General features: G+C 43.8%; 1 protein-coding gene across 1 annotated transcript in view; it reads left to right on the top strand.

Moving 5' to 3' along the window:
* Positions 1-17729, top strand: part of PDE6D (phosphodiesterase 6D) — an 80058-nt gene that overhangs the window by 42867 nt on the left and 19462 nt on the right. The window contains exons 2-3 of the mRNA XM_089680081.1: positions 3329-3417; positions 14617-14742. Coding sequence (XP_089536207.1) covers positions 3329-3417; positions 14617-14742 — 215 coding nt within the window. The remainder of the gene's footprint in view (positions 1-3328; positions 3418-14616; positions 14743-17729) is intronic.

Genomic DNA, 17729 nt, shown 5'->3' with positions numbered 1-17729 from the left:
TTTTTTTTTTTTTTTTTTTTGGATCACGCTGCCGCCCGAGAGGAGGGAGGGGAGCGGGCGCCCGGCACACAAGAGCCGCATTAAATCGTGTAAAGAGCCGCATGTGGCTCGTGAGCCGCAGCTTGCCGACCACTGCCCTATGCGATACGCAAAATTACGTGCCAGTCACTCAAACAAAATCACGAGTGGGAATGGTTGTTCCTGCTGCGCGAAAGTGTGAACACATTTTGAGCAGGTTGCCTGTGCTTTTGATATGAAGAAAGCTTCATTTGTTGTCTTTTACGTGAATTAAGAAAAGATTTGCTTGCTATAATAATTATAGTTAACTACTTATTTCCTTGTACCTGCTGTACCACCACAACAGTGTCTGGGGATTCTAATTATAGTGACCCTCTGCTCCTAGTGGGGATGAACAGAAGTTAAGCTGTTTAATCCCATTAAGAGATAACGCCTCAGTCATGCTGTTAAGGCCTGCATTCTGCTCCAAACAGTGAATATTTCTGACTAAGAATACATGAGTGGGGTCTGCATTTATTTACAAATGTGTATGCAAAGCAAGGGTGTCAAACTCTTAATTCATCACGGGCTGCAGCAGCATTACAGTTGCACTCAAAGGGCCGGTTGTATTTGTAAGGCTTTATAAATGTCCTTTTTATCATATTAGATAATTGCCTCTGTATTCAATTATTACTGACATTAGAAATAACTGAAAATGAGTGTTGCTCACTGCTGGCATCATTCACAAGAAACTTTATTAGAGACTGCTCAGACAGAACATGGTTTTGCCATGGTGTTCTGTCTGAGCAGTCTCCAATACAGTTTGACACTGTGGGCCTTGTATTTGACACATGTAAACCATAGGAAACCTGTTCATAGTAGCAACTCACATTGAAATATAGAGCAAGTTATGCAAGTATTTGTAGCTTCTCAAGAACTGTACAGTAACAGTTAATGCTCCCACCCCCCCCCGAGGGGGACAGACCATTGAGACGGACAAAACAAGAAAAAAGCAAATAACTAGTCTTCTTTTTGGTTTTCCTATAAAGATTTCCTTAGTATTGTCTGGTTTATTAAGGGGTGGGGGTCCACATTAAAGTGGTAGTAAACTTGAAGCTTAAAAAAAAATTCCTCTGAAAAGCAAAGTTATAATGTGCTAGTATGTAACGCATAAAGGCACACTATGTGAAACTTACCTTAAAATCAAACCTTCCAGTGGTGTGCTGTCACCAATAAAAGGGCTTCCATCTTCACCTGGTCTTCCTTCCAGGTTGGCGGGCTTCAGTCCTTTGGCCGAGCCACGATGACGTCACTCCTGCGCATGTGTGCTGGTATCACTGTTTACAGCACAGGGCTCTGAAGGTATGCCGTTCCTTCAGCGCACATGCGCTGCTGATGTCACCAGCAGCTGCACAAATAAATATTTAGATATTTACAGTACCTACAGGTAGACCTTATTATAGGTTTATCTGTAGATACATCATAAATGTACGTTTTTTTTTTTTTTCTACCACTTTGACTTGTATAGACTTGTTACTGTATTTTTTTTAGAACCTTCTGAGTAAAGGGACAAGTAATCTAACAAGCAACATTTATATTTTTTTTATCTATGCATAGTAGTAGGTGCCTCTGACTGTTTGTTTTTTTTTTTTTTAGCCTCTTGAGTAGTGGTCTGCAAACTGCAGCCTGCAAGAAGCTAGATGTGGCCCTTTTGCTTGCCTTCATCTGGCCCTTGGGGCACTTCTGTCCACGGATACGAGGCCTATTCCCTTCCACTGACACCAACGATGGGGTGTCAGTGAAAGGGACTCCTGTCAACGCTTTAACTTCCGTGGACAGCTTGGATGTCTCTGTGAGATGGTTGTAGTTCCATCTTTGTTAAATTTTTGAATCATTTTTGTATTCTGACTGATAAGTAAAGCTTTGCTGATCTTCTTGTAGCCTTCACCTTTCTTGTATAAAGATATTATTTTCTTTCTTTCTCAGGCCTTGTGACATTTCTCTTCCATGTGGTGCCATTGCTCACAGCATAGAATGGGAGGGGTTTTCTTTTCTTTAAGTAACTCCCTTTTATAATCAACTGTCTGCTGGACACCTATGTAATGAATAATTAGACTCGCCTGTAGTTGAATTCTTGTTAATTAGGATTTTGTTGTCTAAAATTTAGCTTTGCTCCTAAGACTTTTATTGGGGAGTATTCATTTTTGCAACATGGTCTTGAATGAATTTGTTAGGAAAAATGCTTTCTTTTTTGTGTGTGTGTGTGTGCAAATTAACAAATCTTGTTTGCAATCAATGGCTAACGTTTGTGGGAGTATTTTCTAGTGCAGTGTCCCATAGAAAATGTTGATCCTGAAAGGAAAGGTTTTCTGTGTGTGTGTGTGTGTGTTCCTGTGTGTGTGTGTGTGTTCCTGTGTGTGTGTGTGTGTTCCTGTGTGTGTGTTCCTGTGTGTGTGTTCCTGTGTGTGTGTGTGTTCCTGTGTGTGTGTGTGTTCATCAGTAAAATTTTTTTAATCTCATGCAGTGATCACGATCATTAATCTTTTGGATGGTTCGCACCCTTCTCCCTTTTGAAATGTTAATGTTAAAGTTACCTAAATGAACTGTTTATAAAAGGAATTTATGAAGTATGATGGACGTAGTTTGAAGTTTGGTGTTCTGCTTGAAATGTTACATGCACATATATTTTTTTACATTAGACAGTCCATCCAAAAACTTTGAATTGTGGCTGAAGTCCTGTATGTACATGTAAGGGCTCAGTTACATGGGCATCTAAAATGCCACCCTTTGATGCATACAACATAAAGTTTTGTATGCATTTAAACATAGAACTATACAAATCACTGGAGGCCTACACATAGCTACAGCTGCAAATGAAAATATCTGCAGATTTTATGCATATTAACGTGTAAACATGTAATGTTTATCTGGGCTCATTCAGATGGCAGGTTAGCTCCATCCTCTGTGCAGATCCATTGGTGTATGCGTGTGCTTCTGCCTCGAAACTGCATACAGTCAGCCCATAGAAGTGGATGTACACACAATGCCGACAGACACAATCTCATGTGAAAGTTTGAAATGCGGACAGGAGTGGGTGCACGGATCTGCGTTTTGGATCTGCACCTGCTCCTGTTTTATGTCAAACTTTAACGTGATTGTGTCTGTGCTGGCGCTGTGTGTGCATCCGCTTCTATGGGCTGCCTATACGCAGCAATGAGACAGGTGCACACGTATTTATCAGTGGCTCTGCACAGAGGAATGCACTTATCTGTCATCTGAATAAGCCTTAATACAGAAAAGAGGTGGTTGGTTGTCTTCCTTAATCTAATAGAAATTCAATGATTCTTCGAGATGGTGAAACAGGGAAAACCATGTGGCAAGGAGCAGAAGACCTTTCTTTTCCAGGTGTTGAACATGAAGGTACTGTACCTCAGATTTCAGACTTATCCTAACTTTGTCTCGGGGGGAGCAAGATCATTAAATCTATAAATTTGTTTTTATTTCTTTCCATTGGAAAATATTCAGTTTTTTTTTGTGTTGATGCAGTATAAATTGTCTTAAAATAAGTGTTACTAACATGCAGTATTTTCCAAACAGATTATATTTTATCTCATCGGAATGTTCAGTTTTTAATGATGAACTCATTCTCCCCTGCCTTTCCTGCTCCCCATTCCCATTTTCCTACACACTGACCTGCCCAACGAATACAGCATTGTCCTGCAGCAATCTGATGTTCAGCTGTCTGTGTCTGGTCCTCTTCAGCTAGCTGCATCTACTGGGTCCAGGTAGTCCGGCCCCAGTGATGCAGAAGTTCCACCTCCTAGCTGTCCTTTAAATGCCCCCTGCAGCCTCCTGGGACATGGGGGGGGGGGGGGGGGGTTTCTGCTTTAAACAAAAATATCACCAGTGCAGAGTTGCTATTTTCCATATTAAATGAGCATTTAACCACTTGCCCTCCTGAGGATTCACCTCCCTTAATGACCAGGCCTCTCTTTGCTACTCGGCGCTGCACTAATTCAACTGATAATTGCGCGGTCATGCAACGCTGCTTCCAAACGAAATTTACGTCCTTTTTTCACACAAATAGAGCTTTCTTTCGGTGGTATTTGATCACCTGTGCGCTTTTTATTTTTCACGCTATAAACAAAAAAAGACCAAAAATTTTGAAGAAAAACGATATTTTTTACTTTCAGCTATAAAAAATATATAGTAAACTCAAAGTTAGTTATACATTTAGGTCAAAATGTATTCTGCTCCATGTTTTTGGTAAAAAAAAAAAAAATCCCAATAAGTGTATATTGATTGCTTTGTGTGAACGTTCTAGCGTCTACAAACTATGGTATAGATACTGCAATTTACGCCATTTTTTTTTGCTATACAGTACTGCGCTAGTTTAACGGACAATTGCGCGGTCATGCAATACGGTACATACATGAAATTTACATCCTTTTTTTTTCCCCCAAATTGAGTTTTCGTTCGGTGGTATTTGATTGCCTGTGCGGTTTTTTTGTTTTTGTTTTTTTTATTATTATTTATTTATTTTTTTATTTTTTGCGCTATAAAAAAAAAAAAAAGACTGACAATTTTGAGGAAAAAAAACAATATTTTGGACTTTTTGCTATAAAACATGTCCAGTAAAAAAAAAATTAAAAATCAAATTTAGTCATAAATTTCTGCCAAAATGCATTCTGGGACATGTCTTTGCTACAAAAAACCCAATACGTGTAAATTAATTGGTTTACGTGAAAGTTATAGCATTTAAAAATGGCGGGAAAGATACTGGGATTTTTTTTTTTTTTTTTTTTTTATACTAATAATGGGGGCGATCAGCGACTTATGGCGGCGATCAGCGACTTACGGCGGGACTGCGGTGGAAATTCTGACACTGGGGGGGAACTGACTTGGGGTCACTGACATCCCCAGTGACACCAATACAGTGATCAATGCAAAAAAAAAAAAAAACTGACGCTGTACTAATGGCACTGGGGAGGAAGGGGTTAACTTTATTATTCAGTGAAAGGGTTAACTGTGTGAGGGGAGTGTTACTAGGGGGCGGGGGTGTGTACTGCAGGGAACACCACTGATCGGGACAGATAAACTCTTCTGTCCCGATCAGCGTGTCCGGAGCTGTCAGGAGCTGTCAGGGAACTGACAGAAAGCACAGCTACTGCAGCTGTGCTCTTTGTCACTGATTGCCGCTAATCGCCGGGACATAGCCGGTAACGACCGGCTGTGACCCGGCGACTGACATCCGCGGCTGTGTTCGGCGGGACAGGTAGGGCGGCGGCGCGCATCGCGCGCGCCCCCTACCTGTTTTAAAAACACGTTTTAAAATGTGGTTTTGCCCAGCCGTGCCACCCTGCCATCGTATTTCTACAGTGGCTGGGCGGCAAGTGGTTAAAGAAGTAAACGTGCTATCTTCTATGTAAGCTTTAAATGTGGCCCTATAAATCACATGACTGCACAGTTCTGTGACTTGGGCTGCTTTGAGAGTCAACGGTGAGGAGTTTTAAGTGATGTCACCCCACTGGTACTTAGACTTTGAGCATTGTCTAAGTTTCCTTCCTCCATCTGCAGAAGCTGCCTGGGACCTGGAGCTGTGCAATTACCTGACTGCTAGGAAATGGATAAACAGGTATTCACTGCTTGTTACTGCAAATGGTGTAGGCAGTGGGTAAGCGGCCGTTAAAGCTTGCTTGGTAAATTGCCTTTTTCTTTTTTAACTAATAAACATTTGTTACTCATCAGTATTTCCCAGTCCTAGTAGATGGAGGGTTTCCCACTCAACAGAAAACAAGCAGAATAGTTGAAAACCCCTCCCACCCACCTTGTCCCTCAGTCTAGATCTGGGGGTCAGCAACCAGTAGATCATGATCTACCAGTAGATCTCGGTCAGGTGACTAGTAGATCACCAGGGCACCAAACAGAGTGCAATGCAGAGGGACTGCTTGTAAAGTTGGAGCTGTAGTAGGGAGCAAGAGCCACATAAGTTGAGGTCTCCTCTGTAGTGCTTGCTCCTACTCTGTTATGGTTTTGGGTGTAGCACCTGCCATGCATGACCCATTCATGTGAATGAGACCACTCTGCAAGTGCCCTGCAACAGTGTGCAATACAGCAAATCGGGTTAAACAGGCAGCTGTGTGTTGCTTTCTCACCACCTGCTTTAACCCCCTGGACCCTGTAGAAGCAGTTGCGGGGCACTTTCAGAGTGGCCCCATTTACTTAAATGGGTCTTGACTGACAGGCGGAAGCACCCACCAAAAACAACATGGGGTGTAATTCCTGCTGCGGCATGTGTACACCTTTTGGCTACTGCCTCAGCAGCTAAAGGGGATAGGGATTGGAGGCGGTAAACCATGACTCCAACACAAGGTTTTACCATGCCCCAACTTTACATGTGAACGAGCCCTAAGAGTGCTGCTGCTGGATGCAACAAAGTGCTTATTCACATGTGCAGCAGACACTACTGCTCCTTTGCAAAGCGATCTGAGTGTGTTTGACAGGTGGTGAGGAGGCAATATGCTGCCTCCTCAACACCTGATTTGAACCCATAATTGTGGTGCAAAGCACATGATTGTGACACGGTAGTACGGCAAGTAGAGGTTTAAATCAGGTGAGGAGGTGACACTGCCTGGTGATCTTTGACTTCTCCCATGTTGTTCAAGTAGATCTCCACCTCTTTAATGTTGCCTCCCCCGTCCCAGTCTAGATTGTGTTTTCTACAATTCAGGAACAGCACAGCTTTTTTTTTTTTTTTGCTTTTTTTTTTTTCTCCTTCTGATTTGTAGTTTGGAGTTGGGCATGTTTTAGACTTGTGTTTGTCATCTTGGGGTCGTGGCATCTTCCTTCCCTGTAGTTTAACTTGCAGGAGGCCAGATGTTGCCATTCCCTTTGGTCTGTCCACTGCACACAGAGTATTCTCCAAGGTGCTAGCCCCAGTGCATGCTCTGCTATTCACGCGGTATTCCCTTAGTGAGATATCTGGATGACCTTTTTTGCTGAGAGGATGTTGGTTCCGAGCCTGTTGGCCACGGTCCAGGGACTGTTCAGACTTTCTAGGTTTGGTTGGATCCTGAACCTTAGGAGGCCTTTGCTGATGCCAGTTCACTTGGAATGAGAGGGGTATTTTGAGCTGTTCCTAGATATTGCTTAGTCCTGAATGTATTTATTTTTTTCCTTCTCAAAAGCAAAACAAATGCTGGACTTCCATATTCAGACTCTACAGTCCACAAACCTCCCATCTTTTCGCTTTTGCACGGGTGTTCTAGGCTTGTGGGTAACCTTCTCTCAGACAGTACCATAGGCTGGTTTCATGGGATTAGTTAGTACATTTTTAAGAGGCATCATTTTGCCTGTGCCCCAGGGCTAAATTGCGTCTGGCTTGGTGGCTCACCATTCCAGCTCTGGTCTTTGCTGCTCAAAGAGAAGCCGGGCAGATTCTGCCTTGGAGAGAGCATCATGTTCCAACACTGCTTAAGCTGGTCTCTTTATAGTGTCTACACTATATTGCCAAAAGTATTGGGACACCCCTCCAAATCATTGGATTCAGGTGTTCCAATCACCTCCATGGCCACAGGTGTATAAAATCAAGCACCTAGGCATGCAGATTGCTTCTGTGAAATTTCCTTGCTACTAAATATTCCACAGTCAACTATTAGTGGTATTATAACAAAGTGGAAGCGGCTGGGAACAACAACAATTCAGCCAAGAAGTGGTAGGACACATAAAATGACAGAGCAGGGTCAGTGCATGGTGAAGCGCATAACACGCAGAAGTCACCAACTGTCTGCACAGCCAAGAGCTAAAGACCTCCAAACTTCATGTGGCCTTCAGATTAGCACGACAACAGTGCATAGCGAGCTTCATGAAATGGGTTTCCATGGCCGAGCATCTGCATCCAAGCCTTACATCACCAGGTGCAATGTAAAATGTCAGATGCAGTGGTATAAAGCACGCCGCCACTAGAGTCTAGAGCAGTGGAGACGTGTTCTCTGGAGTGACAAATCATACTTCTCTGTCTGGCAATCTGATGGATGTTTCTGTGTTTGATGGTTGCCAGGAGAATGGTACTTGCCTGACTGCATTGTGTCAAGTTTGGTGGAGGGTTTTTTTTTTCTTTTTCATGGGCTTGGATCCTTAGTTCCAGTGAAGGAAACTCTTAAGGCGTCAGCATTCCAAGACATTTTGGATAATTTCATGCTCCTAAATTTGTGGGAACAGTTTGGGGATGGCCCCTTCCTGTTCCAACGTGACTGAGCACAGTGCGCAAAGCAAGGTACATAAAGACATGGATGAGTGAGTTTGGGTTGGAGGAACTTGACTGGTGGAACACAGTCCTGACCTCAACCTGATAAAACACCTTTTGGGATGAAGTAGAGCGGAGACTGCAGGCCAGGCCTTCTTGTCTGACATCAGTGCCTGACCTCAAAAATGCGTCTCTGAAAGAATGGTCAAACATTCCCATAGATACACTCCTAAACCTTGTGGACAGCCTTCCCAGAAGAGTTGAAGCTGTTCTAGCTGCAAAGGATGGGCCAACTCAATATTGAACCCTATGGACTAAGACTGGGATACCATTAAATTTCATGTGCGTGTGAAGGCAGTCGTTCCAATACTTTTGGCAATATAATGTATATGCACTGGCATTTCCTCCACCTCTCTGACCTTGCTGGACTGGACGTGTAGAACTGGCCTGGACACTGGGTGGTGCATTTCAGACCTAAGTGCATTGTGTTGGCCCTTGAGCAATTTTCAAGTCCAGAGTTGTGGCATAGCCCCAGGTGTGAGTAAGGGTGGTTAGGCTGAAGAACTGGGAGCTACCCCACAGTTTGCACTGCTGAGCGCATTTTCAAATCTTCCACCCACTGCTGGTTTTGCTGCATTAATCTTTAGGGCTGAGGGACTGATGTCATCCGCATGGTGAAGTGCTGTGTGCATGGCTTTGCACCAGCTTACCTACCATTTAGCCTGGGGGGAGCAGCATTTTGCTGCTGCTGCTGCTCCTGCTCCTAAAGAACTACTTGGATCCCTGCTCTGCTACCACTGCCTGCCTACATTGAAATGGTCACCTCTTTCATTATTGACACCAGTTCCCTGAGTTTGTAAATACCTGAGGCCTTGACCCACCACATTAAGCCTAGTTGCATTACTGCTTTACGGATACATGTCTTCTCTAAGACACACAGAGGACAGTCCCACTACCATGAGTAACCTCAGCCTATAGTCCTTAGTGATTCTTGGGATGTTTACCCAGTGCATGCAGAAAGAACAGCTGCCTGCAATCTGGAACCTTGGTTCCTTAATGTTGAAGAGTCGTTATCCTAGGCATCTTTCTCAACCTCTCTTGTTTCCACAAGGACTTCAATTCACACTCAAAGCTTCTAGCTGTTTGTTCTCTGCTACTTGGGCATTGTGGTCACAGAGGCTCTAAGTGTGCTCTGGTGCCATTCCTTGCAGAGTTTTTCTGACAATTCTCAGCCATTAAATCAAACTGGGCCTGCCGACCCTGTTTCCATCTCTGATTCAAAGTCTCAACAGTCTGTCTCTGAAGAGACTGTTTGTTTTGTTTTGAGGCATTGGCACTGGAATTGACTCAAATTTACAGGGATTTACTTCACACCTTATTGATGCAATGCATATTACCCTGCATCTGGAGGATCAGCCTACTTTTTCAAGCCTCGGATCTTTCAGAACTCTTACAACTGCAAAGACCTTTCCACTAGACCTGCGATTTAAGTAATTTCTCTGGCGGGAAAAAAAAACACTGAAGGTTCCTGTGCCCCACCTGAGAGTGTCAGGAATTTCCCCTTTGAGAGGGTATTTGTAAATCGGTGGTCTGTGCTCACCCTAACAGAAATACCACTAAACTGTTTGAAAGTGTGCTCACCTTTCAGGATTCCACTGACAGGCAGAGTCCACTCTTAATTAGCCCAACTGGTCCACTGTGTTTGGCAGTACCCTTAATCTGTCAAACTATGTCAGAATGTGTAGATTCCACCAAGAGGAATCCCTCTACTGCAGAGGTGGGTCCCTGTTTTATAGTGTGGTTGGAGAAAATGTTTGGCGTTTTGTGCTTTTAGCTGTTATAGTCCCATGCAAAATACAAAAGATGGCACAAAAGCTGATGCCGTACAGATGTGTAGAGCACTTTAGCTAAGTGTCAGGGGTGTGATACTATATCCAAGTAGTATCTGACCTTGTTAACCTCTTGAGGGGCATCGTCTTTTGGCCTGCTCTTTACACTCTGATAAGCAGGAGTGGCCTGAGTGTGCTCCTATCTCAACACAAGTATATAAGAAAAGTGATCCTGAGGTATATCTAATAGATGCCAACATCCTTAAAATGCAGATTTATATAGGAGAAAACAACCCGCCTAGATTGTTGAGTCCCATCTAGGGGGGGGTTGTTTCCTCCTATATAAATCTGTCTCAACACAAGAGGTCTGTTGGGACATCGGAGAAATACCACCCCTCTCCCTCATCTACTTTGGCAGTAGATACTCATAGGCCTTCAGAAACCACTCAGCGCATCGGGCTCAAAGTCAGGACACTTGAACCACCTTCCCTGAAGAGGGTCAGCTTTTTGGACCCTTGTAGTTAGAACCCTTCTGAAAAGCCTAACACAAGCATCAACTGGATAATCACTAGCAGATGCCTATTGTTGGTAACCATTGGCCATCGACGTATGAGGATGTTTGTCCTAAACTGTTAGGGGTCCGTAGGTCATTAAGGGTGACAGCCTTTTAAAGTAAAGCTCCATTTTCCCCCCACTCCCAAAAAAAAAAAATTAAGTCAGTAGCTTTAAATATTGTAGCTACTGACCTTTAATATAAGGACACTTACCTGTCCAGGGCTCCACTGACGTCCTCACCCAAGCCGATTCTTCAGTCAGCTTTGGGTGCAGGAACTGGCATCTTTGGTAGGAGAAACCAGCAATGAAGCATTCTGGCTTCACAGCCGATTTCCTACTTTGTATGCGCCAGCTGCACTGCGCTGCGACTGGTCCTGCAGTCTTCTGGGACCAGTGTGTTTCCCAGAAGGCTGCGGGGGGAAAAGTGGAGGGGCCGAAAGATCGCCGCTGCGATCTTACCTGGAAGTGGGAGCAGGTATCTGTTAAAACCCGGTACCTACTCCCCCCCCCCCCCCCCCCCCCCCCCAAAAAAAAAAAGTGCCAGATGTGTCAGTGGAGAGGGAGGAGGCAAACGAGCAGAACTTCTCCTTTTGGGTGAAGTTCCATTTTAACATGGTCTTCTGTTCTGTCGTTGGCTTTCTGTCCTTTTCAACCTTCCTTTCTTAGGTGAGGGGCCTGAGCTTAGGGTGAGATGGTCATTATGGACTAGGAAGTCTCTGGCTTCCTTCATCAGTCCCTTCAGGTGAATAGGGTGGTCTGTGTCCCCTGTCCTGAGGGGACCTCACTTGCTGGGGTCTCCCTATACCTAGGGTTTTAGTCTGGTTCCCTAAAACAGAGAGTCCCCTTCTCATCAGAGAATCTCCATGGGGAGTCAGTTTCCTGAGTTGGACTCCGATTGACATCACCTAGGTGTTGCAGGACCTTCACCCACCAGAAAGTTTGGCAATCCTTCATCGGACAGTTCGAGTGGCCTTGTCCCTTTTCTTGATGACACAGAGTTCTATTCTCAACTGTAGTGGCTTCCTTGGAATCAAGGCATTGACATCTGCCTCTTCTCAACCGATGGTCTCCACATGGAAGGTTTGTGCATCTGGGTGCTCCTAATATCCTGCATGGTAGGCAGGAGTCATCACTGGAGGGCTTAGTGCATGCCATGATTACCCTCAGGCTGGATATGCTGGATTCCTGTTGAAGGTACCTCCTGTTGGGGATAGAGTATATCCAGAGTCCTTCCTGGGACCTGATTATTTGAAGATTGGTCCTACTTCTGCGACTGTTTCGACTTCTGCTAAGCAGGGATGCCCATCTACTGATTGAAATTTAGGTGGTAAAAAAATGACTTTCAATCTGTGTCTGTCCAATTTGAGAAGAGACTTATCCTGTCACTTTGGAGACATCTCTTTTTACTTTGCTCTGTGTCTCTGGGACAGGAGGTGAAGAAAAATCTCCTTGACATGAGAAATATCTGACAGAAGCCTTAACCATACCCTACACTATCCAAAACTAATAAAACAAAAATTGAGGGAAGAATAATGGGGACTTCTTATCTGCTTGGTTCCCACCTTGTACAAAAAAACCCCCTAACTATTCTATGAAGCTAAGGGTTCCCCAGAGCTTATGAGTGCACCAGGAGGAAGGACTTTTTCCATTGTGGCAATAACAAGAGGTAGCTGAAGTAACAAATGCCTGTCTTGCCTTGACAGGGTTCCCATACACATGGTCACTACATCCTCTTTTTATACGGTCCATACATGTAACAAAAAGTGAATGAATGATAATAGATTTGATTGTTTTCAAACAAAAGATCATATAAAACAATCATTCAAAAGCAAGGAAAGGTTCAGTTTGTTCTAATTTTTTTTGATTGCCTGGGAGATATAGGTTTTCGTACCTTGAACCTTTGTAGCGCTCAGTAAAAGCTGTACTTGGATGGTTTAACTGTATCTAAAACCAAAAACTGATATAATGCAGCTTACTAGCCCTTAAACGAATAATAAAGGTTAGTTTTTTATTGTTTTAATAAAACAAACCTGTTGTACTTACCTGTTCTCAGCAATGGTTTTGCACAGGCCAGCCACGATCCTCCTCTTCTCTGGTCCCTTGCTGGCGCTCCTGCCCCCCTGCTGAGTGCCCCCATAGCAAACCGCTTGTTATGGGGGCATCCGCGCTTGCTTGCTCACTCCCGAGTCTGTGTCCCTCGTCACTGGCTCTGACAGCAGCGGGAGTCAATGGTTACTGCTGATGTAGAGTGAGAGAGTCGAGAGAGCTTCGGCTCTCGTGCATATCGCTGGATCGATGTCAGCCTCAGTATTTAGGGAAGCTGTGGGGGAAGCTGCATGCAGAAGGTTTTTTGCCTGTAGTAAGGAAAAAACCATTCTGCCTTTGCAACCACTTTAAATTCTGTGGCTGCATTTGTTTTCTTCCCTTCCTTTCCTTTTTTTTTTTTTTTTTTTTTTTTTAAGACTTTTCCCCATTTATTTTCACCTGGAAATCCCTCAAATAACGCACATCCTGTACCTTTTGTGTCTCTAAACTTGCTTTTCCACTGTATCCCTGGAGGCAGGCACGGTTGTCACACAGGCTGAACTTCAAACATGTCTGCCTTTTTCATATCTATTACATGGTAGTTTATGGGATTAGTAGTTTACACAATACATTGTAAGACGGCTGCCTGAGCTCTCTCCACTTATTACTGCAGTTATACAGTTCCTTTCTCTTGGCTAGAAGCCAAAGTACAATTAATTTCAAGTAGCAAAGATAAATAATATGTTTTAGTAACGACCAAGACCCCTGCCCCCCCAACTACTGGGATCAAACCATGTGCTCAGTAGGGAACTTCTGTGCTGCCCCTTACGGTGTATTTGTTGCAAATTTCCTTTGTCCTCTTTTTTTCAGTGGATTGATCCACTGGCCACTGAATCACCGAATGCAACAGGGGACTAAATATGACACTTCTGGAATCGTAAGCTCTATATTTTGCAAATGGCAACACGTGCAGGGGGATGAATATTAAGGGCTCGTTCACACCAGACAGCTGAGATGATCACACAATTGCTGGCATACATTGACTGAAACCATATGCATTTTTTTTTTTTTTCACTGACAAATTCATGCTGTGATGTCAACTGGTACATTATTAAATATTGCCCTGGAACTATGCTGGGCGAGGCTACCTAGCGCAGACCCGGTGAACCTGGTGTGAATGGGTTTTAGACATTTATTTTAATGACACCATTCCTTTTAATTAACCCTGCAACCCTTTTTAATTAACCCTGTGCTATTTAGGCAAAATAGCTAACACTGCATTTTTCAGGGTTTATATGTGCATATAATCTTATGGGAAGACTTTTGCTGAAATTAATGGTCTGGTGACAGGGTCTCTAAGTGCCATTAGAAAACTATGAAAAAGAATTGGGAGGAAAATAGTCTTGTGTTTTTTTGTTTTTTTTTTTCTCTCTCCATCAAATCCTCATGTATTAATTTGTTTTAAAGTAACACTTTTTTTTCTTAGGTCCCATGCACCACTGGGTGTTTAGTCTCGGTACATGGAGCTTTGGTGTTTAGCAGCCTGTCAAATTCTCAGAGGCTGAAAGCTGCTGTAGCCAGATAATATGTGACAGATAACCCTGCAGTACTTCTGTTTAGGGTAGTATGCATCCAAGGAGGAATGCTTGAAAACCCTGGATGCGTGCTGCCCCAAGTGGATGTATTGTGCACCCTTGAGCTTAACAGGTTGCCAGCAGTGGTGCTGGACCTCATACCTTTACCCTCTGCCTGTGACTTAATGTTGGAGCCCCATGCATCTGGGCTAAACGTCCAGTGTGCATAAGGCCGTATGTGTTGTGCATGTAGGCCTGGCTCATCCATCTTACCAATTTTACAAATGTATTCTAAACTGAATTTTACACTGCCTGCAGACTTACTTTTGAGATTCTCCGGTGTTTTAGCATTTATTGATGCACCTCCAAATTTTTTTTTTTTTTTTTTCAGCTCGTGTTCCAAAGAAAATCTTGAAGTGTAAATCTGTGTCCAGAGAGATAAATTTTGCATCTGAAGAAGAGATGGAGAATTTCAGACTAGAACAGAAAGTTTACTTTAAAGGACAATGTTTAGAAGGTAGGACTGCACGAAGTGAAGTTCATGCTGTTCTTAAAAATGTTTATCTTTATGAAGAAAGTCAGCAAGGGCTCACATTTTACACATGGATATGAAAAAAAAAACAAAACATTTGAAAAAAGGAACAGTTTATTTTCCTTTCTGATATACAGCAGCAAATAAAAATGCCATGACAATATTAAAACCCTTGATATTAACTCTTTTTGGAAAGTAGACACTTCAGGGTGGTCATATTTATTTATTTTTTCTACAATTTTTTGGAAATGAAGAAACATGTCAGTACTGTGGAGGTTAAAACATGGAGCTTGGTAATGATCCACTAGGTACATTAAATGTACATGTAATACACAGAGGGATCAGGAGGTGAGGGTTAATATACAGGTCCGACTAGAGACAGGATGGACTGTAGAGGGGTGAATGACATTAAGTGGGGTGGATTTTATTATTATTGGAACCATACTATGTTGCACTAGTGCAGGCTGGTGGTCAGCAAATGGATCTATCCAGTCACTGGCTAGTAAGTGACACATAGCTGTAGGCTGTGTTTACATTCTGTAATGCTGTGATTGATCACAGCAGTCACATGGTACTGAGCCTCTCCCATTGACTCTATACGGTTTGCCTGTGATCTGCTGTGTTCAATCACAGCAAAACCACAGGCACGCAGTTCAATTCTTGGAACAATAGGGGAGCAGATCAGCCTCTATACATTTCAAACATAAACATCATTCAGTACAGGACACAGTACCATTAATCAAGACCATGGATTATATGCTGCCACCTTCAGGTGAGGACACCAGCAGATAAAGCTTTTAGGACAGCCCATTGAACTTCTAAGGTGATGGATGATCTCTCTCTCTACTAAGAGCAGGTTTCTGTCTTATAATTCTGATTTCTACCTGGAAGATTGGGAAGACTAAACACTGTTCTTTCACCTTCTAGCTCAGGGGTGGGCAAACTTTTTGACTTGAGGGCCGCAATGGGTTCATATATTGGACCCGGGAGCCGGACCAAGAGTAGATGAATGATGTGTATGTGTCATCCATAGTAAGTATAGTAATATTCCCCCATAGTAAGCATAGTAATTAATCCCCCATATAGTAATTCATCCCCCATATAGTAATTCATCCCCCATATAGTAATTCATCCCCCATATAGTAATTTATCCCCCATATAGTAATTTATCCCCCATATAGTAATTTATCCCCCATATAGTAATTCATTCCCCATATTCATCCCCCCTATAGTAATTCATTCCCCATATTATTTTATCCCCCACAGTACTATTCCCCCCCAAGTAGTAAGCCAAGTCCCCCCTGTGTCAATTCACTTACCTTTGCTCCGCGCGTTCCTCTCGCCGTGTTCCCGCGCCGTTCCTCTCGCCGTGTTCCCGCGCCGTTCCGGTCTTCAGGGCGGACTGTGAGAGGAGCCTAGCTCCTCTCACGTTCCTCACGCTGCCCCGCCTACACACATTCTGACAGCCGATGTTTGCCACGCTCCGCGGGCTGGATTAAAAGGTCCGCCGGGCCGTATACGGCCCAGGGGCCATAGTTTGCCCATTGCTGTTCTAGCTGCATCCCCTGCAATGCATTCAGACTTGCAGTGACCTGCTCTGTGTGCACAGTCCTGCCCTTGTAGATGGTTCCTCAGGCTACATCTTGAGTAAATGCTTTCTTACAGATGGGACACATTTCAGCTCCACCGTTCCCCTGCTACAAATTCTGGCCCAGGTCTCTGCATCAGTTGTCACCGGGTTATCCAGCATCCTTCAGTCATGAGACACAGGATGGCTGCACCCCATCTACTCTACAGCAACAGGTTGTGAGTACCCCTCAGGATTACCTCACCCTCATGATGGATGTTAGGCACAACAAATATGGGATGAGGGGTGGGCCAGCACTTACTGTGCATAGTACCATGATGAGATTCAGAGTTCCCATGAAAACTCTGCTTCAAGTACTTTGGACCTTAGGTCCCTTTCACATGGGGCAGATTTGGTCATAATTAGCAGCTAATCTTTGCGCTAATCCCCTGCAGATCGGAGCATAGTGTGTTCACTCAGTGCACAGTGGACATGGGCAGACCCTGCTCTGCTGTATAGGCAGCTGGGAGTAAATAGACCTCTGACCCGCTCCGCCTAAACAAGAGGATGATCAGAAACTGACCGAATCGGAGCACCTGTCTGAAAGGGACCTAAGCCTTCAATACCTCGTTTGATACCCATCATTCCTTTTGTTAACTAGAGAGGAATATTCTGCCTCTATGGCAGACCTACTGAGGAAAGTCTCTACACCAATACAGACCGCGTCAGAGCAGGTTTCCCCTGCTGAGTCTTCTGACTCGCTCAGTGTGGCAAGTGGAAGGTGATTCCTCAGAGTCTGAGCACTCATCCAGGAGGGTAGGCAGTTGCTTTTGATCTCTCGCAAGCTAAAAGAAACCATTAAGGTTTTGGAGGACAAAGTACGTACTTTTATGATGTTAGAACTGTCTCCACCTTCTGGACTTATGGTCACTGTGCCGGACCGCCTGGCACCCCGCCTAGGTTTTTCAGTCAGAGAGCTGCTTCCTCGCCACTGGAACACAGAAACAAGGGATTATATATCTCTGCATTGCACCTGAGAACTAGCCGACACTAGCTTAGGTGCAAACAGGAATTCACTTTAATGATAATTCACAAAGAATTTATACCACACAAAATGAGTTGAGAGCTTGGTCACATTATCCTAAACAATTCAAACTTTAAATGGAAATATCATCATTATGTCTAATGAACAGCTAGAAGCTAACTGTAACCTAATGTAGACAGTGATCTAATTAACAGTAAGCTAATCAACAGCCAGGCACCCAGACAGGTTTTGATTAGTCAGGGAGCCCACTCCAGACAGTCTGGCAACGAGCCCCACAGCTCTGGATGCACAAAGTACATGACACATTCTGTCTTTTAGGTGTTTGGCTTTCACTTGTGTAATCTAATAACTAGAAAGGTC

Source organism: Staurois parvus, unplaced genomic scaffold (assembly GCF_062004578.1).
Source record: "Staurois parvus isolate SC_StPar_1 unplaced genomic scaffold, SC_StPar_1.0 ptg000235l, whole genome shotgun sequence".
NCBI classification, from domain to species: Eukaryota; Metazoa; Chordata; class Amphibia; order Anura; family Ranidae; genus Staurois; species Staurois parvus.
This window is presented reverse-complemented; position numbering and strand designations above follow the sequence as displayed.